General features: G+C 49.9%; 1 protein-coding gene across 1 annotated transcript; it reads left to right on the top strand.

The window, feature by feature from the left end:
* Nucleotides 1–1385: 1385 nt before the first annotated feature.
* LOC100903597 (LHFPL tetraspan subfamily member 3 protein) lies at nucleotides 1386–22846 on the top strand. The gene is made up of 5 exons (XM_003741541.2): nucleotides 1386–1544; nucleotides 5865–6228; nucleotides 20791–21030; nucleotides 21385–21618; nucleotides 22691–22846. Exons 2-5 carry the CDS (start codon nucleotides 6033–6035, stop codon nucleotides 22774–22776), a joined length of 756 nt encoding a protein of 251 aa, XP_003741589.1. The 5' UTR covers nucleotides 1386–1544; nucleotides 5865–6032; the 3' UTR covers nucleotides 22777–22846.
* Nucleotides 22847–24451: the final 1605 nt, after the last annotated feature.

Below are 24451 nucleotides of genomic sequence, written 5' to 3'. Positions count from 1 at the left end.
GTCTCCCGAGCAAATCAAATTCCGCCGTTCTTGGGGAATTTCCCCCGTCAATGGGAGCTACGGAGTGTAGACCGAAGAGCACGTCAAATGGAATGGGGTGACAGCAGGTGGCAGGTGTCATCCTTTCCGTGTCTTTTCGGGGAGCTTTCAGTTTTCAGGAGACGCCGATTGTGAGATGGATGCAACGCCGAAGGAGATCGCTTGAAGTGAAAGTCGGAATGATCAGGGCCTGATGGAGCTCTGGAGAGTATCCTCTTCGGCTGTCCCCGAACAGGAGCCTGTACATAATCTGAGCTTGAATCTCCGAGCTTGGCTGGAGGCACGGTGTCTCCTGATATTTCTTCGCGTAGGTCTCCAAACCCGATGCAGTGATTCGGTTGTCAACTTCTCTGCCTCGGGGATGGGTGATTGCGGAAGTCCAGCATGTTGACGACCGTAGTAATAATCTGAGAGATCGTCTGTGTTAATAGCTGTTGTCTTGAAACTCATTCACTTTCCTCCCTCATCAGTCCTCTTTCCCGTTCGGCTCTAATTTTTCTTTATTCCTGAAATAAACTACGGGGAGGCGGGACTATAGGTCGCTTATAATACACGGAGCGGTGACATTAGCCCTCGGTTGTCCCCCTAACATGACAGCATATTGATTTCTTGAATCCTCAATTCTCTCATTTGGAATTCCGAATCCCCGTTCTCGTCGTAGGGTCACGACTTGAGGTTCGTATATCGACTGGGGACTTCTCGCCTGGTTACCATTCTGGTCTTCGTTGAATTCAATCGCCAATGAAGTGAATAACGGAATCTCATTCGATACAAACGAAACACCGCAAGAGAATATGAGCGGATACCGACAAGTCGATTCGGTTCCCAGTGAGCAAAGAGTTTCCCCAGAGCAATGTAGAACGAAGGCTCGGAAGAGAAAGAATCTTTTCGCTCGATGTAGGAACTTGCCCCGTTTGAACACTCCAGTACATACAGAGAGAAGCTCTGCCTTTTTGTTATCCCTTATGGATAAGACAGTAGTCAGACCAGTGCGTGGAATCGGGGAGCGTCTTCATGGAAATACTTTCAGAGGACTCCGGATGCAGGTTCGAGGTTCGGATCGCCTTCTGGAAATGGAATCTTCACGTTAGGACGAGGGAGACGTGCCTGAATATCTATCGGGCTATCACTAAAATGTGAAGAGGTCCGATATTCGCCATCTGTTCCCAACATTCTCCGATTAATCAACAAGCAAAAGCTTTTGTTCAATCGCGCATGCTCCTCTCTTTCTCTCTCGCCTAGGAGCCGTTCCGCTTCCTCCGTGTCTGAAGCTACCGTTATACAGCGGCTCCGTCTAAGAGGGAAGGGGAAAAACGAAGACTAGTCCCTTCCTCACGTGAACGGATGAAGTCGCATTTGCTTGCTCCGAGGCACCGTTTGCGGTCCATTGAGAAGTGTGTTTTCCGTGTGAACTGTGCTTCAGCTGTGTGACTGTCGTTCTCAGTGCTTCCATTGGAGCGACGCAGGACAACGCTACACGCCGGATAATATTTCCTCGCATCATTGTACGTCTGGAATATCACCGACAGGTACCTCCTCCGCACGGAATTAGCCTTCGGTTTCAAGAAATCTGGAGAGCTTATCTTATCGATAACGCATCGACTATTCCTCCGAGCCTTGAAATATTTAGAGTAGAGCAGAAATGTCGCATTTAGACCGGATGGGGCGTCTCTCGGTCACGAACATTATTCTTCGAGAGCTCTTGCCTCGTGACGGCGCCTCTCCTTCCCCGGGGAATGAAGAAGTCCTCATACAAACTATCGCAGATATTAGTCTCAGCCGAAACAGAAAGTCTAGCGATGACGATCCGACTGTACGGCGATTGACTTCTGGCGGATTTCACGATCGGGATGATTGATCGAACCGAAAACGATTCGCTTAATTTCCATCGGATCATCGAGTGAACTCTCCGCCTTGACTCCAGAATGCGAACAACGGCGTTCGTCAACATTAGTTCGCGAGGTTCGTCGCGCACCGAATTCGCATGAATCATAAGTTTTGACTGAAAGAGTCAGATGTCAGACGAATTTCAGAAAGATGCGCCCGCGGCTTGCTCTCCTTTCTCGGCTCTCATTCTTCGTCGGCATTCGACATCCGACATCATTCTGTTGAAACTCCATGGACCGCGAGCTACAATATTGCGATTGTGATTCTTCAGTCGAGCAATCGCCTCGAGCGACAAGTCTATCACGGGCGACTTGTTGACGTGGTCCGGTCACAGCTCACAAAAGGGAACCCGAAAACTCCGCTACCGCCGCAGCCGAAATCATGCTTCGACAAGGCAGTATCTTCGTCGCCACGATGGGCGTGATATTCGCCGGTAGCTCGTTCGATTCAAACTCAGCATTTCGCCCAACGTTTCTCATAAACATGCAAAACGAGCGTCATTTGGAGTCTCGGCATGTTTTGGAAACGCTTCCACAAATTACCGAATCAAAGCGCAATGGTTCTCACGGGATTGCCGCACTGCAATTGTCAAGCTTTCCAGTACCTGTCTGTATTTGTTGGCTTGTTTTTCAGTGTTTGCGTAACGTTCATAAGCACCTCGACAAGCAAGAAGCTAACGATGGCTCAGATCGCCTTTTTGATCACGGGATAGGATTTTCTCGGTACCTACCTCCGATGCTCCTCTCATCATCTAAAGCTCTGTGAAAGAACGCCGTGAGGACGACCTTGGTCCTAATAGTTACCCTGAGATGGGAGAAGAACTTCTACGAAAATGGAGCAGAAAAAAACTAGCTCCTACAACGCGAATGCAGTCGGTTGGAAGTCAAAGTTTACGGTGGACTCTTTCACTTTCAGCGCGTATGGAAGAAAGAATGAATGATAATTTCGTCATTATGAGCCGTCCGGATACATTCAGGTTGGCTCAGCTAGCCGGACTTCATGCCGAGCTGCTCCGAGTGGTCTTCTCGGAATAGTTCACGGCTCGTAAGTTTTTGAATTATAGACGACGGCATCGTCTAATATCTCCGCTACCTATACCGCCGCCAGCAGCAGCATGAACTGCATGATAAGCAGGCTTAGCTGTCCTTCAGTGAAAGCGAAATTTACGAGTTACGGCTCTGAAATGGTCAAAGCGCGGGAAGATCGTAGGGAATTCCTCGCGACAGCTCAGGGAAACGGCTTCATCCACTTCATAATATGAGACCACCAGACATCTTCGGCGCTGCAATTCGTGTCGGAGACCTCAGGCATCGCCATCTCCGGAGGGTCGACCAAGCAGCTAGTCCACAAATCCACAATTTCCGAGAGAAACGCAAACGTCTGGCGGGAGTGAGGCGAGAAACTCGATGTGGCCTCATGTTGCCTCAATGCGAGCTGAGTGAGTCGCGCGCTTCCACGAGATGTCAAATATCGAGAATCTTGAAGCGGAGATAGCGTTCCTGAAGTTGAAGACGTGATTGCGAGAATTATGCTGTGTGGGGTCGATGTGCTTCCGTCCACCAAATATAGCTGATTATCGGTTTGCTATGCCGGCTGGGCTCTTTTCTTCGAAGTTTTCCGCCAGCTCCTAGTCTGTTGCTTGTTCGGCCGCTCTATCGGACTTTCGAACTCAGCGGCGACCAGACGCCGGCGACAGCGTAGACTTACGAACTTCGAACGAAGACTACAACAAAGCCGCGGACCTCTTTGCTGAGAATCCATTCGAAAGCTCGTAGTTGTTCAAAAAGAAGAAAAGAAGAACATTTAGCCGTTCTGTTGACGGGAAAGTTGCCGCCGCGAACGTCGATGCGGCAGAAATAGCCACGAGTTCGGCACTGCTCGCGCTTCGCACTCAGTCAACGGCCGCTAGGCTGTTCCCGAGACCTAAAAACTCATTACAAACAGACTTTCACTTACGGCGTGTGGGTACTTGTTAAGTCGGAAACACACATATACACCGGGAAGCCTGAGCGCGGCTCATTTTTACGATGTGTTTATTGATTTTTTCCCGTACCGTGATCCGTGATTGAGGCTCCAACGTCTGAATTCAAGCTTCTAGTGAGTGAAAGTTATCTGGTGTCGGGTATCTCTTGATCGAAACATCGGTCGGGGGAAGAGTGGCTGTAGGATCCGCAACAGGGGGAAGGCGAGGAAAAAATCAGAGAATAGCCGTCATAAAAAGCCCCGCGATGCTTGGAGCGTCGCACCTTTTTGTGGTAATTAAACAGCGCCGCAGCCCAGCGCTCTTAATAGAAAAAAAATTACGTGAAGTACTACCTAGTACCCTTCATCTGTTCTAGCTGCGTCTCATCTGATGGTTTTCAGGAAGCACAAGGGATTTCTCATTTTTCCTCGTCCTTCTCTCGCTAAGCGTCCATCGCTAATGACTGTTATCAAGCTTGCGATGCTTTTCGCGTAAGCTCGACTCGTCGGTAATCCTTAGCAAAGGGTCGGCATATAGATGTCTCAGATTTCAATTTATTCTTCTCGAAATGATCGCACTTTTAATTGTCTCTGCTAAAAACCTGGATGATCAGCCCCCTTCTGAGAACCGAGGCTGGATCCGTGAAGGAATAATTGAACATTGAACAACGCCGCTCAGGAACGCTGTTGACATCTCCGAACGCGTTCTTACGGCGTGAGCGATCTTTCAAGAACAGGTCGAAGCTCTAGCGATCTTCGCCGTATGGAGAGCGTCGAGGGAGGAGCCGACTTGCCGGAGCCCTCGACCGTACCCTCGGGGGCGGATGCCACCGACCGGCTCCGGCCATGGAAGTAAAAAGGGGCCGTTTCGAATGCCGAACAACGTCGACTTCCTCTGAGAGGTGTCCGGCTGCCCCCGCAGGGAAAAGCCGCGGAAAGAGATGAGCGGTATGTCCCCATCGGTTTCTCTCCAGGGAAAGGAGACGAGTTCGGGTTGAATACGCCGAAATTTCGATCTCCGCTGCAATTTACGTGATCTCTCGATGGGTGATTTATCGATCAAGATCTGTAGAGGTACCTAGATTCGATTCAAGCAGGGAAAGATCCGCGGTTAAACCCGAAGTGCTTTTGATACGGAGCCAACACTTTCTCGAATCAGAATCCACTTTGCCAAAGATCCCAGCTGCTCCATATCAATTGTGAATATACACTATTCTCAAGGTGCGAATCTGAATCGATAACAGCCGTCTACATAAACAAGCCGGAGATATTCGATTCGAATGTCGTCACGAAGGGTGTAGTCACTTTTTTACGAGAGCTCATGCCAGCTGTTTCTACAAAGATTTCAGTTCCTCTAATCAATTTTCCTCGCGACACGCCCGCGAACGCCAGAAATGTAGCGCCGGCAATGAAGGCGATCGAGAAGCTGCACTGCGACGAAATTCTCCAGGCTGAAAGATGTCCCCAGACTGGTGCGTCAGTTGATTGGTTTTCGATGATTTCTTGCTTGTTCCGAAAACATCTCGTGAACAGGTGCCCTGGCCTGAACGCAAAACAAAGTGTGTAAAGCTTCAAATCGTGACGGAATTCGACCCGTTTGAGCGGCACGATTCCTAAATCGGTCAACCACACACAAACAGAAAAATAGCCGAAAGTAGACATAAGGGGGATAGTCGCAGCAGAAGCTGTCGATGTCCAGCCCTTGGATAAAGGAAAAGAGCGTCCGAACGCAGAGAGCCGGAGCCGAGAAAAACGCTGGACCCCGTTTTCGGACGGTCGGCGACATCTCGGGCATGTCCAACACAAGCGAAGGCAACCGATATCTTTTTTGAAGATAATGCGGGGTGGGAGGCCCGCTTCCTGAATTCGATGTGATCTCGTCGAGGGGGAGATGCGTTTTTTCGGCTCACATTCTTCCCAGTCCAACCGTGAGCTACGCGATCTTTCCAAAGTTTTAAGATTCCCTTTTCTTTCAGGTGTCACCCAATAAGCCCACGGATTGATCAGAGTGAAGCAAGGGATTCAACTCAGCGGTGAATAACGACTTTCTCGCCCGGGCAGTGGGCTACCTCAACGGAATCTGCAGAAACTCTCGTGCGGGAAATCCAGTCCGAAGGAACTGCGAGCAGACTTCAATATCAGACATGAACATGTGGCAACACGATCGCTATTCAAACAATTCGCCTCTGTATCGCACAGAAAGTGACGACCTCAAGGTCGAAATGAAAAACTCCAGAGCCATAGCCGTTCTCTGGGGCGTTTTCAGCGTGTGCTTCTGTATCATAGACTGCGTAGTCTTCTTCCAACCCCACTGGCTCGGTGACACCAAGGATTCACCCGGTGAGTCTCCATTAAGGCCTCCGCTCGCGCGGGCGTCGCCGCTCAATTTCTGAGTCGCATCCTATGTACCTATTACCTATGTGTTGTCCGATACATTGACAGCCGTAAGTCATGTCTGCCGAATTCGGAAGAGCCGGAACGATATCGGGAATTGCGCTTTTTAGATAAGCCCACCTGCTTGCGCAAATCCGTCAAGTTCGAAGAATACCTGCCAAGCGGCATGGATTCCATATCCTAGTGGTTCGTAAGAAGTGATACCCCGAAAGAAACGGAGCTCAGGTGGCCAAATCGGAAATGTCACCCAGCGGTGGTACTTAATGTCCGATTCCTTATGTGGGAATGGTAAATAATGAGAAGCCGACGTATTTGAAGAGAGAATATCGAGAAAATCAGATTAGGAACTGGTTTCTTTTGGGTGTCAGTTCAAGAAAGACACCCATAAATAGATCCGAAGATGGCAGCTCAGCATGACAAGACTCTTTCGAGACATGAGCCAGCTAAAGAATCGTCGATTGTCCGGATTGAGGGGTTTCGTAGTAAAGCATTTCCCCGTAATCGATCGCATGGTCTTGTATCGCTCCGGATACCAGGAGCTGGTCACTCGTTGACAGACCGGAATCGGAAAGGAGCCTAAGTACCCATCGTGTCATACACCTTAGTCCTCGATCGAAGCGCGAAGAGGATTCTGTATACGAGCAGGAATTCGTTCGACTGTACTAGCATTCCTCAGCAGCGGCGCGCAAGTGGACAAGAGTAACGAAAAGCGATGGTGAATCAATCAAATGATTCGGCCGACCGACAAAAGACGTGTTCGTCGAGAGTTTCGGTCGATGAGAACATTGACGACGTCAGTGTTCGTCGCAATCGTCGATTTTGACGGTAATGTGAAAGGAACATACGATAATCGTAATGTCTGCCATCACCCTCGACATATCCATTGAGATGTGAGAAGAAGATAGACGAAATCGTTCGAATAGTTCCGACCAACTCGATGTAATATGAGGCTTGTGTATTTACATGGCGAAACATTCAGAATCATCAACGATCGACGCTTCGGCTTTCTTCCTATCCCTCGGAGCAGGCGGCGAGCGATCAGGCGGCCACTGAGCCAGTGGATCCAGGCAGCTTTGCTGTTTGCTCGATGTCGGCTGGAAATCCGTATTTTTCCTTTCGTCTTTTCGTGGTGGAAATCGGCAAAAATAACGTGACCCGGGTTACAGGTCTCCCTGCTCAGGGAAAAATAGCTGTCTACCACCGCTCATTTCTTCCGCTGGTTCCGCGGCGACATTTGCGTTTCCGACTTGTGAACGTATTTACATTGCTTAAAAGCGTCTGATCGCCGTCAGTCTGTTTGAACTGGTGTAATAGACTCGTACGCTGATCTCCGCGAATGCCTGAAGCGAAGAAAAGCGCCCAGAGTGCATTGAAAGAGGGGTGATTCCGGAGACATTATTTGGTCCAGCCCCTCGCAGAGGTAAGCGAGGTTCCGGCCCTGAAAATATGAGCGCGAGCGACGCTGTACGGATATGAGCGCGAGCGACGCTGTACGGGCCGAAGGCGCGATCGGAACAGTTGTCGGGGGGTATTGAGAATTCAAATGGAAGTGTAAGAAAAAATAAAACCCGAGGAACCATCACGGCGTTCAATGTCGATGCTCTCATTTGCCATACCGACTTAATGCTGGAACGGAGCTTGGTCCGTATTACTGCAGAAAAATATTTCTTGGTTGTGGAAGTTTGGAGATAATATCACCTCGGTAAAAAAAACAGGATACAAACAAGCGGGAGAAGTGTCCAATATATCCCACGGCGACATCGTTCCGACGGATACACGGCAAAAATGAATACCGCCTCCGTAATGAGCTCGATGCGTAAAAACAATCTCAGCGACATTGTTGGCCGTGGGAGCCGCCGAGCAAGAGGGGCGAACCGCTTGCGATCTCCGGTGCAAAGGCATCTTGTCGAACCATAGTCGAGCATTATGTAGGTAGACTTCCCGATCGTTTTTCCGCCGGGAAATACCGGCTCGGAAAAGTCTGCCCTACTCCTAGTTTCCTTCAGATATCCGGACGTATGAATCCGGCAGGAATTGATTTATCACCAAGAGGTGACGAAGGAAGTGGTATCAGGCATTATGCATGCGGACGATGCTCGCATGGTGATTCCTCATGATCGTTCGCTGCGTACGACATGGCTGAAGAGCGAGTCGTGGTGTGAAGAAAAGACGTTTCGGAAACATGAGTCCGCCACAGTTGTCAAAAGATCGACGTCAAGGTGTTGGTTTCATTTGGTAGGTTTTTGAGGAGTTTAGACAAACAGCGAGTTTTTCCTTCTTATTCCTTTTTCCCCCGCCGCCGGGAAGACGAAAGTTTTTGCGAATCTATCGGATGTTGTCTCAAGTTTTTTCCCGTTTGAGTTACCACATTCTCGTGTTTACATTTCGAGTTCTGGACAGAGAACTTTCAACAAGCCCTCGTTACTTACGACACTAAAGGGAAAAAGCCTCTGAAACTCGTGGTGACGCGCGAGTTTCAGCGCGGAAATCGTTTTTGTAGTTGACTCGCTGACGCGTTCGCTGGATGAATACCGCGCCCACTCCCGAATGGACCGCAGAGCGACGAAAATTCCAACACTCGAGAAAAACGGCACCGTCGATCGCACGCAGGCGAAATGGACCCTGCAACATCATTCAGGCCGGACTCAATCGAAGATATCGAACATGTTCCCGTTTCCCCAAAACTGTGTGGAATATTTCCGGCGAGCGATATTTCCATGCGATCAGAGCCCAGATGAGCTCAGTACAAAATGGTTGCTCGCGGACTCCTGAAGCGACTTGTCGGAGAGTCGTCGCTGTCGGCCTAGTGAACCGCCGGCCGAGGGGATTGCTCGCGGGTCATGTACCCTCGCGGGGCTCGCCAGACACCCTTGTCGGAAACCGCGCCTGAGAACTCATACCGGGAACAAAGTAACAATTTTTTTTCTACCCATGAAAATTTTCTGAGCCACATCTGGAATCATCAACCGAAGTGTTTCCACATGGAAATTTGGACAGATTTCTCGCCCGGGTACATGTTACCCAGAAATGTACAAGACTTCGGGTCAGAACCCTGGATCTATAAATACCGTCTTTTTCTCCGATTCCTGAATGAAGTTTTCTGTCAATGGCAGCAAATGCTATACATTGCTCATGGGGGGCTCTGGTCACGCGGAACCTTGAGCTCGCCCTGGATAGCGGTATTCTGCTCGCGCGAGATTATCGCACAAGCTCCGTTCCACTCTCAGATGATGGCCGCGAATACAATATCGCGTTTACCAGCGTCCAATCTTGCGGCTTCTGAAGCAACGCGATCTATTTGTCTATCTTGCTCGGTTTCTTCATCCACAATCTTTTACCAATCCGTCCATTTTTCTGCGCTCCCATTCATTCTTCAATGACTACGAAGAAGACAAGCGAGTGCGAGCCATAGTCGAACGAAATAGCGAAACAGCCCCCGTACGTGGAGCAGCTCAACCTCTGCCCTCATTCTCTCAACACTCTCCAATCCTTCCCTCGATGCAGAAACAGACTACTCATTTATTACCTAATCGTTGATCGCGCATTTGCCTACGAGCCAAAGCTCGATCTTCACTGACATGGATGCCTGGTGCGGGGGGAGGCGTATCTGACCTCATATTCCCTTCAGAAAGAGCTAATGCACTACTGAGGTTCCGTCGACCGCCGAATCTCGGTCGGATCGCCCGACCACAGTGCAAGCCAAATGAGAAAGGCGCACATCCGCGATTTAATGAGCGAAAATTCTTCGAGCGCAGTCAGTATTCATTCACTTTCCCATTCATTCCGCGGCTGAGCTTCACGTATGATGCAAGCAGTGCCATCCCAGGTGATGATACCGCCGTTTCATCATCAAAATGAATTGCGGAGTCAAAAAGAGCTTTCGTCCCCAAATCCACGAGTCGCTGGCGTGGGTAGCTTTGGAAAAGCAAAACAACTCCTGCGAAAGGAAACGCTCTACATGGGTCCGCCGCATCTCGGCTATTAGATTCGCGCGGAGATATCCGATGCTTCGAAGAGGAGAACTTGACAATTATACACACAGCGGCTTCAGTCCGGATGAAGGTTTTCTCTCGACACACGGAGGGAAGCGTGACTTCAAGGTGAAAACCATTGTAAACTATACACAAAGACCCCGAGCCACGGTCGTCATCTATCTGATCGACTACCCGTCTATGCAGAAAGTTGTCCGAGCAACGGGTCCCATCTGCCTTGGGAGCGAGCGAGCGAGTTCGACAGCGACCTCACGAGGACAATCTTTCGAAACTCGGGGGGTTTTCCGGTATTGAATTCATAGAATCTTCTCTTAGGAAGTCCCATGGCGAACCCCTTGCAGCGAAACCATTCGGGGCGTATGCTGTCCGTTTGAATCTATTCAACGCGATGTTGAGCTGGATTTGTCCGATGCTGCGGTTAATTCGCGGAATAATCTTCCGCTAGACGGATGGACATCCTCGCTGGGCTCGTGGTAGAGAGCGTCACCCACCGGTTTGATTCTCGTTCCGATTTACAAGTCTTTCTGTGTCGGACGTCGGAAAGATGAAATCCCCTGCCTGTCGTGATCTACGTTTCCGATTACAATGTTACCATAACGGGCAGGCTCGACGTTTCCGGGACAAAAATGAAATCGTCCGGACATGAAGTGGGTACCGCATGAAGTACACAGCCCACATTGTCTTCGAACGTTTGCGAGCCGCGGGCCTTCCACCTTACTCACGGACGGAGCTTTTGACGTTGTCGAGATCACAATCCAGATAAAAATTGGTTCATCATATTAGCGGATGACAACGCAAGTCAAGAGTGCGGGGATCATTTCGAACTGTGCACCGGCGTCTACTTTGACATGCTTCCAATTGCAGCATTGCAATGACGAACGCTTCTTTCAGCCCCCTGTCAAGTTTCTCAACTTGAATACCTCAAACTTCTTCTCCGCGGTGCGAACGCGACGCCTAAAATGGTACTTCCCATTCAATTCTGACACTGGCGAAAAAACTCCTTTCTTCTGTAACTAGCGTCATTATTCTGTCATTGCTCTTCAGCAGAGCGTTCAAAGTTCTTTATACGTTCGACACATTTCATTTGCATCCGCCTTGTTCCAGTGGTCCTGCCGGTACAATGACGGTAGTATCCACCACCGATTCGCGAAATTCACCGCAAGGTATCGAAGGGGGTTTCGGCGTCAACTTGGTGCCGGTGTTGACCTGTTAGAAAGTTACGACGTCGCGTCCGATCCGTTGCCAGTAATAAGACCACGTTGAGAACTACATGTATTATATGCGTTCGTTCAGAACCGAAACACCGCGTCGATCCCGAGAGCGGACTCAAAGCTCACTGAGTGAGGGTCGAACCGCGATGCAAACTCCCAGTGCGGAAGTTTATATTCCGCTTGTTGGTCGATACAGTACTCGCTCTTGTTGAACTGAGCGGACGGTCGTCGTTCTATTCGTTTGTTTGACGCTCCGCTGGTCTCGACGCAGTCGGTCGGTCGGTCGATCGATCCGTTGGTTGCTCGATTGGTCGACTGACCGACTGCTCTATCGGTCAGGGTTTTAGGAGTGAAGGCAGTACTTGTCGCGGACGTCGGAGCGTCGGTGAAGTGATGCGCGCGCCGCGGTTGGTCTGCGATCCAGCGAATGAGAGAGCTGAAGTCGTTCTTCTGTCGTCTTGGAATTTCGTCGTTCGCAAGCCGGAACTCGCGCAAGTGGATCTTCGTTTCGGTCTTCGGACACAGCCCGCTCCGGCGAACGTCATACATTACATGTACGTCCGAATAATCAAGCTCCCGTGGCGTAATTGGATCACTTAGCCCCAGTGCTACCACTGTACCACTTCGAATATCGACTGAAGTCTCACAGTGCTACGAAAGCATCTGAGCGAGTCTGGTTTTCTGTGAGTCAAACTTTCTCCGGGCTCTAAGTGAAAACTTTCGGATGACCACAGCGATCGAGCAGTGCCGCCCGGAGCGGGAATATGAAAGAGTCTCGTGACTTATCAATGACCAACTCTTTCTTGACGCAATGCTCGATTCGAGGAAAAAATGAATTTCTCGCCGTATCGCTGAAAACCCCCGATCGCGGGCTTGATGGAAATACTTTTGAGTCCCGCCACTAGGAATCCTGGGCTGACAGCACGTGTCCGGTACATTTTATGGATGGGAGGAGATTCTTGCGCGAGGCGGCTGCACCCCGATATTTTTCGATACGGCGTCATCACTACGGTCACCGCATTCATGGATTGAACCGGAATGCAGAAAACTGATGCCTCTGATCATCGTCAAATTAAGAAACGCCACTGGTCCACGACGCACACTTGGGTGCGGTGTCCGGCTTTCCAGGAACTCCATCCCAACGACATGAATAATTGACGGAGGAGAATCTTCATCCGGCAGATCCAGCGGGGAAGACTTCATCTTGCCTCGAATGGGATAGGCAGCGGTGTTGGGCATGCTCTCCTAAACGTCGATTGATCGGACCTGAGACGTTGGATCCCATCGATCCGGAGGAATTCAAGGAGCCCTTGATACTGTTCGTCCCAAGAGGGCCGTGCCCAAGGTCGATACCGCGAAATGTTTCACAGCATCCATATTTTTACAAGTAGTTTCCGGAATATATCTCTGTCCGATCTGAGTGGTTGCAAATTGATCAAAAACACAATTGCAAATTGATCCAACGCTTCGTCTTTTGAGCCATGTGAATTCAATCCCCAATTTTCAAGGGTGTTCACAGTCTGCTGAATCGAATGAACTTAGGGAAGCGCCGACTCGAGCCAGTATTCAAGGGGAACGAGCTTAGACGTGCATCTTGTCTCCCATGATTTTGAATGAGGCAAGGCGGGGAAGGCATGAAGAAGCTTGAATAGAAAACCCTTGGCGTGACGAAGACGCGTGGAAGCTAAATGAGCACACAGGATCTATCCAGGATGCCCTACCCAGTGTTCGACGCTTTTCTCGACGCGAGCAATCGAAATAGTCATTCGGACGGCGCGAGTGCTCATACATTTTCTCCACGCGTTCCGATTTCCGGAACATCCAACGATGATTGCTCTACTGTCGCATACGACGTGCGGATGCGCAGAGTAACTAGACTTTCCCGCGACCGATATCGGATTATCCGTCGGATAATTCTAAACGATTGCATGAGCTTCCTCCTAACGGAGTGAGTCTCTTACGATTTTCGACCGAGCTTGGATGTCAGTTTCCACCTTACGATTGGCGTGCTTCCAAACCCGGGATGAGGATTGTCTTTCAAAACTAGCGCCTCCCACGACAATTCGAGGAATCCTTCGAGAACAGAGAGATGAGCGGAGTCCTCTGGTGAGAAGGAAGAATCATTGCTTATGCATAAATCTCGACATCTTCAAGGCGAGCCAGTGGCGACTTCCACCGTTTCAATCATCGAGCCGAGCTATCTGCTCGACGATTTTCAGCTTTTTTGAAGTGGTCGTCGGATTCCGAACCTTTGCTCCTCTGCCAATGCTTTTTTATTTTCTGATTTTCCACGTAAAAATGGATTGGAAATTTTTTTGCTCCCTCCCGAGTTTCTGTTGTCGGATTGAGGTTTAAAGTCTGTGTTGTTGAAGATGGCGCAAGTCGAGCGTCGCTTTCCGACTCGACCGATTTTCGTTCCTCGGAACCGACCGGCCGAGGATCGCTGCTTCGCCGATCGACATCCCGCTCATCGGCCAAAGCGTCCAATCTTGAGCCTTGTTTACATCGAGTATTTTGTTTTCATCGTATGTTCCTTGCGATCGAATGATCGGTCCGGCCACTTCAGTTCATTTTCCGGATGATATCGCGGTAAATAGTCGGCAACCTTTAAAGAAAATGGCGGCAACGTCATCCGGAGGCGGAAATATCAGGTTCCAAAAAAGGAGGGCACCGTCTCCGGAGCTCTGAGCCCGCACTCATGAACTCGCCATCCGTAGCTGTGGATATAGTGTCGAAACAAAGGTGATCGCGTCGGGAAAACTTCTGGTGCGCAACACAGAAGGCGGGAGCGGCGTCCGAGAGCGACTCCATCACAACGACGACCGCACTTAAGCGTTCCAAGCGACTTCGCAGGACGAATTGTCTTTCAGCTATTCTCACCAACGCGACGCACTGACTGAATGGCGATGCGCAGTGTTCAAACCTTCTGAGTGGGAATCCATCTATTAAGCAAATTCTGGACGCGACGTTATTGTCTTCCAAAGTCGCTTCAGGGTCATTCCATTTTTAACCATTACGAGCAGATGCGCCGCTTTCTAAAACAGACGAATATTCGTACAGCGGGGTGGCTGCAGAGAAGCTGGAAAAGAGAATTAGATAGATATCCAGTGCGGCTGAAACTTATCTTGGCGGGTCACTAGTGACCAGTGACCACGCGTCCCCTAAGCCAAATTGAAGGATCCCCGTACTGAGGTCGAGGTCCCCGGCTTGTGTCGTTTTCCGCCGCGATGCGTATCGAATGCTCGAAACCCTTTCTGATCGATACCAGCTATCTCCGGTATTTCTTCGCTTGAATTCGTAATTCACTGGATTCAATGGCCGCGAAGAGACCAACTATGTTCGTCTTTCACGTCAGTGGATGTGTCAAGTACTTCTTCTTCAGTCGAGTTGGTCGGCCCTTTGACCGGAGAGTCGACCAGACTGGATGTGTTGACAAGCCTCTTGCTGCTTCTGTCTCACCGTTCCAAGACTATTAGCGGATGTCACAATGTCGCGGGGTTCGTGAAAATATGTTATGGTACCTCTTTGTTACGTGACCAAACTATACGCAAAATTGTCCGTCGGACAGCCTGTCGAGTCGCTTTCCGATTCGAGTGTGGTATGCCCGCCGATCTGTCGGTGAGTCGTTGAGCGATAATTCGGTTGCGAAAAAATGCGTGCCTCGACCGAACACAGACGTCTTTTGATTTTGGAACAACGGCGGCAGCGTTAGCGGTCGCTCATACCGGAGAAATCGGACCGGGAAAATGAGACACACTATTGACTCAATGTGAGACGCGCGTGTTCCCGTATCGAGGATCGCGGAACCATGTTCGTCCGTTAGCTGTCATTGAAAACGCGATGACGGTCGCGGTCTCACAGGTCCGTTCATTGTTCATGAGGAGGTTACTCTTATGATCTTCTTCGATACACATATTGTCCTCACCCATTCAATCGACACTGGTGATTCGATTCCTACTTCTGTCGTTTCCATGTGCTTTTCCCCGCGTGTGGAAACGTTCGCTTCCTTCTTGGGATCGCCAACCATTCTCCCTCCCCGTCGCCTGGGGGCCTGACTCGACATAGGATGGCACTCGAGAGGTAGATTCTTATCGGTCCCGAAAGTTCTCCTAAGCGGAAGAAGCTATCCGTCCGAGGAGCTTCCACCGCCTCTGATCGATGATGATGAATCAAATATGCCGCGCCTAAGAAGCCCAGCTGACCGCTGGAGACATATGATGGTTCTTGACTTGCGGTTCGCGCTCACGGTACGGTAATCCCCACGCCGAAGCCAATGCCAATAACGGAACTCATCAAGAGCTTTTCAGCCGAGGTGATGATAAGGGTTACACGTTAATATAAAATCTTGTTCCGTCGCTTTGGCGGGACTGCGCGAATAATTCTGTTGAGCCATTTGTGGTTCAGAGGTTGCTCGGGAGTGGGTGGCCAAGGTCATATGGCCCCTGGAAGCACAACTCGATGAATGAAAAGTGAATGAACAAGTGCGCGAACTGATGAATGGGAGAACGGTTGGACAAAAATTAGCGTTTCTTGCTAATCTGATGGATGCGGTGATCGTAGGACTTGACAGAACACGGGAAATTTCTGACAGCGCCGCGGCGAAATTCTGTTCCTGAAGGCGGACTCGATTCAACACGCAATGATGTAATAGCCAAGTCGGATTCTAGCACTTTATGGGCGAAAGTTTGCGTGTTGGCCCTTTCATTTGAAGTCTGGTGCGACACGTCTCGCGAGGGAACCTCAAGCTACCGGGAACGGAAGACCGCTCGAATAAACAGCAAGGCTGGGAGCTTTCGTTGGACCCCGGCGCTGGACGCAAAACTTGCAGACGGAGCTCTGTATTCTATAAACGTGGCGTTGGCTCCCTCCTAATGAGCATTCGTTTCTGCGGCGGATTGTTTACGGGGTCACACCGTGCGCAAGGTTAGGCCACGAGCAGGCTTAGAAGGAAAAAAAGATGTTGCCGTCATCTTATCCGCAAGAACTTCGAAGTGTTCCCCCTTCTCGGCAACCTTACTGTGAACTTATCCATAATGAAGCCGGTAGCCGTGTATAAACAAACTTCAACGATCCGGCAACATCAACACAGCTTCTGGTCATAGAATCAGTGAGGAACTTCAACACTCCCGGTACAGTACCGTGACTCGAGGAAGTAAGCCGAAACGAATAACCATAAAATTGGAAAACGAAAATTGAGACCTCAGCACCGAAGCAAGTGTTATTGATTTGCGTGCGGAATGCCTCGCGGAAACCCTCTCGCGATCAGTCGCTGCATCGGACCAGCTTTCGAGCGAGCTTTGTAGGAAATCTGATCCAACGGTCAAGTTTAGGATATATGTGAAGTTTACGCTGACTACATGGCAGTTTCGATCTGGAACTGGAAGTGCTTGTTCCGGGCGGGAACTTCCATGTCAATGACGACGAGTCGTCTCAGTGAATCAGACTGGTTTGTCCACAGCTCCGAAATCTTCCGAGATGATGGCAACAGGAATAGTGATAGCTATTTATACGTACAATTCGATGCCGGAAAATGATGAGAGGCGATTCGGTCTTTTGTCCGATCTCATCAGGTGTTGTCGCGGATGTCATCGATGATTCTCCGTAAACGCATGAAATTGACTCGAATTTACTTCATCCCGTATTGGACCACCTGTTCCGGGGAAGATTACCGGGTTGTCAGATCGTCGAATTTCTATTCAAAGCCTTGAATTCGGGAAGATCGCTGCGTCAAAACATCGAATTCGTAACATGGAAGCGTTGGGGCGATTTATTCGAATTCGATTGTCTCATTCAATCTGAGACGCATTTAGAACGAGTTGTAAAATAGTTTGTTGAAACTTTGCCAAATACTGTCACTATTTGGCATCGGAGCGAGCGTGCGTCTATATTGAAATATTAACTACCCTTAGATAACCTTGCACCTGGAAGTCGCTCGGGAGCGACATCGCCGAAAACGTTCCTGTTCATAGTTCCAACTCACAATTCGGAGACATTCTGCTGCCGACGATGGAGGCATGTGCCATGATATCAACAAATCCGATGTCTTCGATGCAAATATCTCGCAATAGTGCATTCGGCTTTACTGGCGCTCAGCTTAAGGCCTCAGAAGGTGCCTTGTAAGCGCCCCGAAAGATGTTCCTCCGCCGTCGGCCCGCCTTGGGGCGTCTATTGAGTAAATCACAAGAAAACAGATAAAATAGGGAAAACCATTTTCCTAAGACCTCCCAACAATGCACACGCGAATGCTCAACGATGGTCAACTACTAAGTTGCGACGTGTTGTGGAAAGGCGAGACGAAAACCGAAAACGATGACGAACTGCGCAACGCTCAGATCGTTCGTAGTCGGTTCGTAATCTACACACGTGCCGAATTCGGTGATTCGCTTCTCCAGAAACAATGTGAATGGTGACCCTCGTCGAGCTTGAAATTCTTAGCGAATGGCATCAATGAACGAGCAACGGCATATAAGGAACCATCCCGGTGGAGCGATTTCCAATCTTCCTCCACCTCGCCGACCAAGATAAGCGCAACTTATCTGACAATGTGGGCTACCGAGAATTCAGCATGACGAGCTCGATCCGACCCCCCACTCGTTCTGCCCAAGCTACTTTCCTCCACCACTTTCGACTCGCGAAAACGCTCAAGAGACGGCAGTTCCCCCATTGAGACGCTCGAATATACAGTACGTCATCGGCAGTGCCATCGATCGAGAGCATTTCACTTCTTCGTGGTTCTATAAAAAAACTAATTCCGAGAGGGCTGCCATCTCTACGACGAGAACGGCCGCTTTGATGGCAAGCCTCCGCGCATGCCCATGTACATTCGTTTCGATGTCACCCTGTTGCACGAGCATACTGCTTGCATATATCCTGTCCCATCCGGGCTGTGTCGAGTACCTGGAATCAGCAAGCCAAAGGTCAAGAAGACTCCTGACCAAAGGATTCTCACCGCAAACCAGTCATCTGACCATTGTTTCAAGCGAGAAATGGCCGCACGGCCGCACCAACCGAACAACGATTGCCCATTACAGTGTCACAGGTGATATTCGCGAACAACGGAAGGTCCGCTGCTTTCGAGAATCACGGTCGACTTCCGAGCGCAGTATCCAATCCGGGTTCGATGTATCGAGTTTGATCCTGGTTCTCTTTTCCTGTTTCGGAATTTCTTCTCTCTCGGTGGAAGCAGAAAGTCTTCATGCGAAGGCTAGCTCCGCTCCCAGGGGGCTCGCTGTCAGAAAGTAGATGCTGAGAGCCTGGGGAAGGCTAAGTGGGCTACTCGATCTGCTGCTTGGGATCTGCCCGACGGCCTTGACTTCCGCTATGGTTTTCAGAAATATATCGTGTACGCATTGTCCACTTGCCGATCGGAAGTCACCTCACGACAAAAATTCGGGTGGAGCTCTCCGCTGGCATCGTTAGAGACTCCAAAAACTCGGTCGAAAGAAGTGAAACATGAGAGGAGTGTCTCACCTGTGGAAAGAATTTATTTTCTCGCAATCGGAGACCTTGCGCTGCGCGCGCGAGAATTTCAGCGGCATGGATGTCATGGGAGGAACTCACGTGAAACGGGAACAAAACGCCTGTCGAGCTTTAGATTACATTATAGGTCGGCAAGTCGGCCAACACGTGGCTCTCTGCGCGATGAAATTTTCGTTAAACGAACAATCGGCAGACAGAAGAAATTTCTCCGCCAGCGATTGAATGACTGGCACGGTGCTGTTGGACTGCGGAAGCCGTCCTATCTACGGATCCGATGCTCTCGATTCCGAGCCCGATACACACAGCAGGTGACTCTCAAGGCCAGCTCGATTGTCCATCCGGGGTAGGGCCTGGTCCAACCCCATCGGACAAAGCCGTCGCAGTCAACAAAACGGATTAGAACCCGAATCCCAATACTGAGGTTAAATTAGACATAGCTTGGAACGGGACTGAAGTCGATGACTGGGAGGACTCTGAACGCGTGTTCGCTCTATTCTCAGTTTCCGATCTTTATAATAGCTCATTCTCCAGCTTTGTTCAGCCCATCGAACAAAGTCTTAAGAATTCGAGCTTTGACACAATGTATCGTTAAAAGGTGTTTCCATCCCGAGCTACCGCGCGTGGCTTTCGGAATCACTGCAGAATGGGATGGGCGCGAAGGAAACGGTCTCAGCCCGCAGCTATCTGCGTAGCCGAAGTTTTCGAAACGTTGCTCGCGATGATGGGAACTTTGGAGGAGCAGTGAAGCAAGAAAGTACGGCGGCAGACGAAAACGTCCCGAGTTTGAATCCCGAAAGCTTGCGTGAGGTGCTCTTCGCTCTTCAAGGGTTGAAACGTTGAGCTCCGAAGATGACACAACTGTTTTCGGAAGAAAATGTCAACACGCGAGGTCTGAACTCTCAGCTCTTGTCGCGTTTCGCTGGTGAATTCAACAGAATTATTCTAGATAGAATAACTCGTCATGAGTGTCATGCCCTCGCGTCAACCTGTGACACTTCGTCTCTCGAATCTGAGCCTTTCATAATTTCATTTTTGAGGGATGGAGCTCCGCTGCCTTTTCCCCGATTTTTCAATGCTCCGTCCTCATAACATTGATCGGGGCTCATGATTGAGCCTCGAGATGACTTCCGACCGCGCAGCCCGTAGATTGATACGTCGTGATTGATGCTGCCCCAGGAGTTCCAGTGCCTGCAGGGATTTCTGACACGCGGAATTCCACCTGTCAGATTGAAAAGATTCGAATGATGTCGCTTTCAGAACTATAGTTCTATTCCCGAAATCGGGAAGAAGACGAATGAAGAAGACAGATCTTGATAGAAGGAATAAGAGAGTGGTAGGAAACGCTCCACATTGTCGGAGAATGGCTTCCTCAAAGTCAGACGTTCAATACACGAAGACGCAAGTCGGAATCTGCGGGATGCTGAACGTGCATGAGAGCTCTGCGAAGATTCAGTCTGGATCCACTCCCTGCTCGTCGTCATCATCTGGAGATCCTTGGTTTATTCTGGCAGCTTTCCATAATGTGCGAGTGGCACTTGAACGATCTTGGTTCTGATACATTGAACGACCTGGTGCTCAACAATGAATAGCGCTTGTAATTACCACTGACAACGAGAACAGCGTTGGCTTTCTCCCTGGGGGTCTGTGTATGAAGACCCGGGATGCGCCGTAGAAGCGATGCAGCAATCGAGCAGCTTGACCTTGTTCGCAGAGCCGAACTCTTTCATCTGATTTCGTTTTGTCTTTGTTCCGACCCTCGTACCGCAGGACAGGATATGATCGTTATAATCAAATTTCCTTGTGAATAATCTTCTCCCATCTTCCAGGTACCGGATACTTCGGTTTGTGGAAATACTGTCAACTGATTCAAGATGGTCAAGGTGTCACCTGCGCGGGGACATTATCCGACTTTACCCAGATCCCGTCGGTGGCTTTCCGCATCACAACTGTTCTGGTCGGGCTTTCTGTGGCTCTGAGCATCGTTTCTGTGCTCATCATGCCAATGTTCTGCTTCGTTAACACATCCACCACTTTCCACATCTGCGGTTGGCTGCAAGCGTTGTCAGGTATGGTTCGAGCGAGGATCTGGTTGAGGCCAGCACCAAAATAACTCTCCAACAATGAAGCAGCGGTATGCTTCGAATAGACTCGGAATAACAGCGCGTAGTGTCATACCGCAAAACGGAACCGTCGGCTGCTCTGGGAGATATGACGAGGTCCCCTTGTTGGTACTGGATCTTGCTACTAGGAGCATTCGGAAGACCCTTCGTACGCTTCCCGCAGACAGACAGGAGCAAGTTGCCCGCGGACTACACACAGAACCGTCGAAATCTTTTTCTTAGCGATACACTCGGGAGAGATAAGCGTAATGCTTGTGGCGAGTGACTTCTTCGGGGAGCTTATGAGGTGTGCCGTTCCAGGTATGACCCTTCTCGGCGGATGTCTCGTTTACCCTGCTGGTTGGAACATTTCTATCGTCCAGGATGTCTGCGGTCCGTTAGCCGGGGAATACTCGCAAGGCAACTGTGCCATAAGGTGGGCTTTCGTTCTGGCTGGCATCGGTGTTGCAGACTCCGTCGTCCTGTCGATATTGGCATTCGTCTTGGGGAGCTATTACGTGAAAATGCTGCCCAAAAACTACCTCAACTCGAAAGGTGAGCCTCAACCAGCTGCAGGAGGGATTCCCCGAAGGCTGAAATCGAGCCTGACTCCTAACTGTTATTGCGGGCGGGAGCCGGTACTTCTAAGGGATTCATCTTCCTCACCACAACTTCTACTACGTTTTTCGCCTTACGGAACGGAGTATCGAAACTGTACCAATTTATTTTCTCGAACTTCCTCTCAGCGGAAGCTTCCCCGACAAAGTTTATGCAATCGAGTTCCGTGGGGTTCCGTTCCATAGGATCGTTCCGTTCTTTGATGTACCTAGACTCGTCCTTTATGATCCGCGCTTCCTTGACGAGATCTTGCACAAAGCCGCAGGGTTAATAATAATCCTTCCATCGTAGCCGAACTGAAGGGGGGAGAGGAAGGCCTGCGTTTTTGATTCATCTTCGCCGCGCGCCTGCTCGAATTCGATAGAATTCTCACTCCGCTGCCCGGATCTTGAATATTCCGATCATCAAATATTCCATCTGGATAGATTTTCTCTCTTCCGGCGGAATCGATTTCCGACCAAAAATTTGAGGAACGTCTTTGACTCAGTCGACGGATTCGACACGTAGTCGCTGGTAGACTAATCTGACGCTTTCCACGCTCGACGCTTCTTCGCGGAGAGCTAAATGGATTTTGCAATTCGAAGCGTGTATATGCGACGCTAATCGTATCTCAGCTCTTTCGAGCTATTGAATGGTGGGGAATGAATCAGAAAAACGCTCGCACGCCATCCAAGTCTTCGGAATTCGTCAAAGTCTTCGCGGATACTCGCGATTGCACCGTCGATTCCAGGGATTTTCGACGGTGATTTCAAAGAGCGAGGAGCCGGCCGCGGGATATTATTGCCGCCGTTCGGCATTCCAGAGTTGATGATCTCGTTGGTCCACTCTCGGAGACCGAATGAAGGGGAGATCGTCCGTGTATTGTCGTCCTCCCTAGATCGTACGTGTCTTCGACCCAACCCCACAGAGGAGCTCCAAATTTGCGACGACTCCGATCTTCCCGCGTTTATTGGTCAGCCAGCTGGAACGCGCCTTCTTTCAATAAGACTAATGAGACTTCCTTCCGCAGTTCCGAGCGAAAAGATGAGCCGAGCAGGATCGATCGTGCCTGAGGGCTACGCGCCATCACATTACTCACATGGTTACGGCTTCTGAAGAAGCTCGGATCGAGTTTGACTTGTAGCATTTGTACATTCAAATCACGATCGGAGTTCCACTTCACACTGACCAACCTCAGAGGAACGGAAACGAAGCCCCTAACTCAACGATGTCCACTAGCCCTTCCCGTCTCAACATGTGTGCTCCGAACGTGGTCACCACCGTCAACATTGGACTTCGAGCCTTTTCCTGGCGGGATGTTGCGATCTTAGCCCCGTCGAAGTTCTACTTCTCTCTGAGGAGCATGAAAAATATTGGGGTTCCACTCCTGTACATAGGATCTGTTATTATTTATGCCAACGAAAAAGTAGGACGCATATTGTTGTTTAGCGTGCGAATAAAAATGGTAACGTATCAATGGTTCCTTCATTTCTTCTCTCGTAGCATGAAGCAGTCCTGGATTTGGACGAAATCGTCGAGTGGCTCGGCGCTTCGCATCGCTCCGGGACGGAAACTGTCGGATGAGTGTCTTGTCGAGTGTTTTCAGAAAGCCCGGAGGTTCTTCGCCGTTATTCTCTGGCTCCGAAGATAAATATTCTTCTGAAAAAGTTCATAAAGTGTAAACTCTCGCCTTGAATGGATTGCTTATTTTTCTTGCAGTTTTTTTAAGTGATTTCGACTTTTCTTAGAAATTGTTTCACGCCTCACCTGAGAAATTTCGCTGGTTCCGCAGCATCGATGCCACCGGTGCTTCAACCACAGAAAAGCGACACAATGGAAGACCCATGATCTAGACGGTGGCTTCAACAGGATGGAGTCGTTTCATTCCGCGTGACTTTCGGCGCCGTTCGAATACGAAGCGTAGGGTCATGGAATCATCTATACTTTTGAGCGTTCGACCGAACAATCTTCCGAAAGAAGGACGAATATCCACTTCCATTACGAAACTCCAGTGTTTCGCCCGGGGAAACACTCGATCGCCTCTCTTTTCGCCCTCCCGGGATTCTTGACGGTTCATTGGGAAACTTACAGAAGAACCTCTGTCTGACAATCCGGCAGATTCAAATCCTGCATGTTTTTTTCCGGCACAACTTAGAGAGTTGACCCTGCCATCTGAGACGCGTGATTCGCGACGTGTTCGAGGACGAGGCGCGGGATGCCATGACACGCCCCTTCGTCTGAGACCACAAGGCAGAACCAATGCCCCTCAGATGACTCCATCTTCGACCTGAAGGCGTCAACGAGGATCTTTGTCACCGTCATCTCCGTCTGCATTTCCTGTCTCACAGGAATCATACAGAATTTTCGGCTCTGGAACGAGAGTCCGGTGTTCGAGCGCCGGAATCGAAGGTGATGGACACACGAATCGCAGACCAGAGGTCCTTGGAACGCGCATGGAATACCATCGGAGCGATCTCGGAACGTTGAAACGCGGGAATTCGGGTTGGAGAGCTGCTCTGTTGTCTAGATTGAGACACCGTATCGACAGAACCACGGGTACCTCCTCGCCAGCAAAGAACCACTATCGGGCGATTGACTCCGGGATCAGCATAGCCAAGACGACGACTGTGCCTTGGATGCTTAGATCCGTCGCACAAGAACTGTCTGAAGGAACACTAATAAGTAAGACAGACATGGAGATCAATCTGATGGCCGCGATGACCCAGGGGAAGCTCATCCCACACGCGTGGAAACGGTCATTCTGTCATTCAGACCGACATACGTACGAAGA

Source organism: Galendromus occidentalis, unplaced genomic scaffold (genome assembly GCF_000255335.2).
Source record: "Galendromus occidentalis unplaced genomic scaffold, Mocc_1.1 scf7180000077185, whole genome shotgun sequence".
NCBI classification, from domain to species: Eukaryota; Metazoa; Arthropoda; class Arachnida; order Mesostigmata; family Phytoseiidae; genus Galendromus; species Galendromus occidentalis.
This window is presented reverse-complemented; position numbering and strand designations above follow the sequence as displayed.

Excerpts from the sequence above, each read along its gene's own strand:
- LOC100903597 (XM_003741541.2), top strand. The coding sequence starts at position 6,033 with ATGAACATGTGGCAACACGATCGCTATTCAAACAATTCGCCTCTGTAT. Across the intron at positions 21,031-21,384 it reads TTGGCTGCAAGCGTTGTCAG|GTATGACCCTTCTCGGCGGA; the intron begins GTATGGTTCGAG and ends GTGCCGTTCCAG. Across the intron at positions 21,619-22,690 it reads AAACTACCTCAACTCGAAAG|TTCCGAGCGAAAAGATGAGC; the intron begins GTGAGCCTCAAC and ends TTCCTTCCGCAG.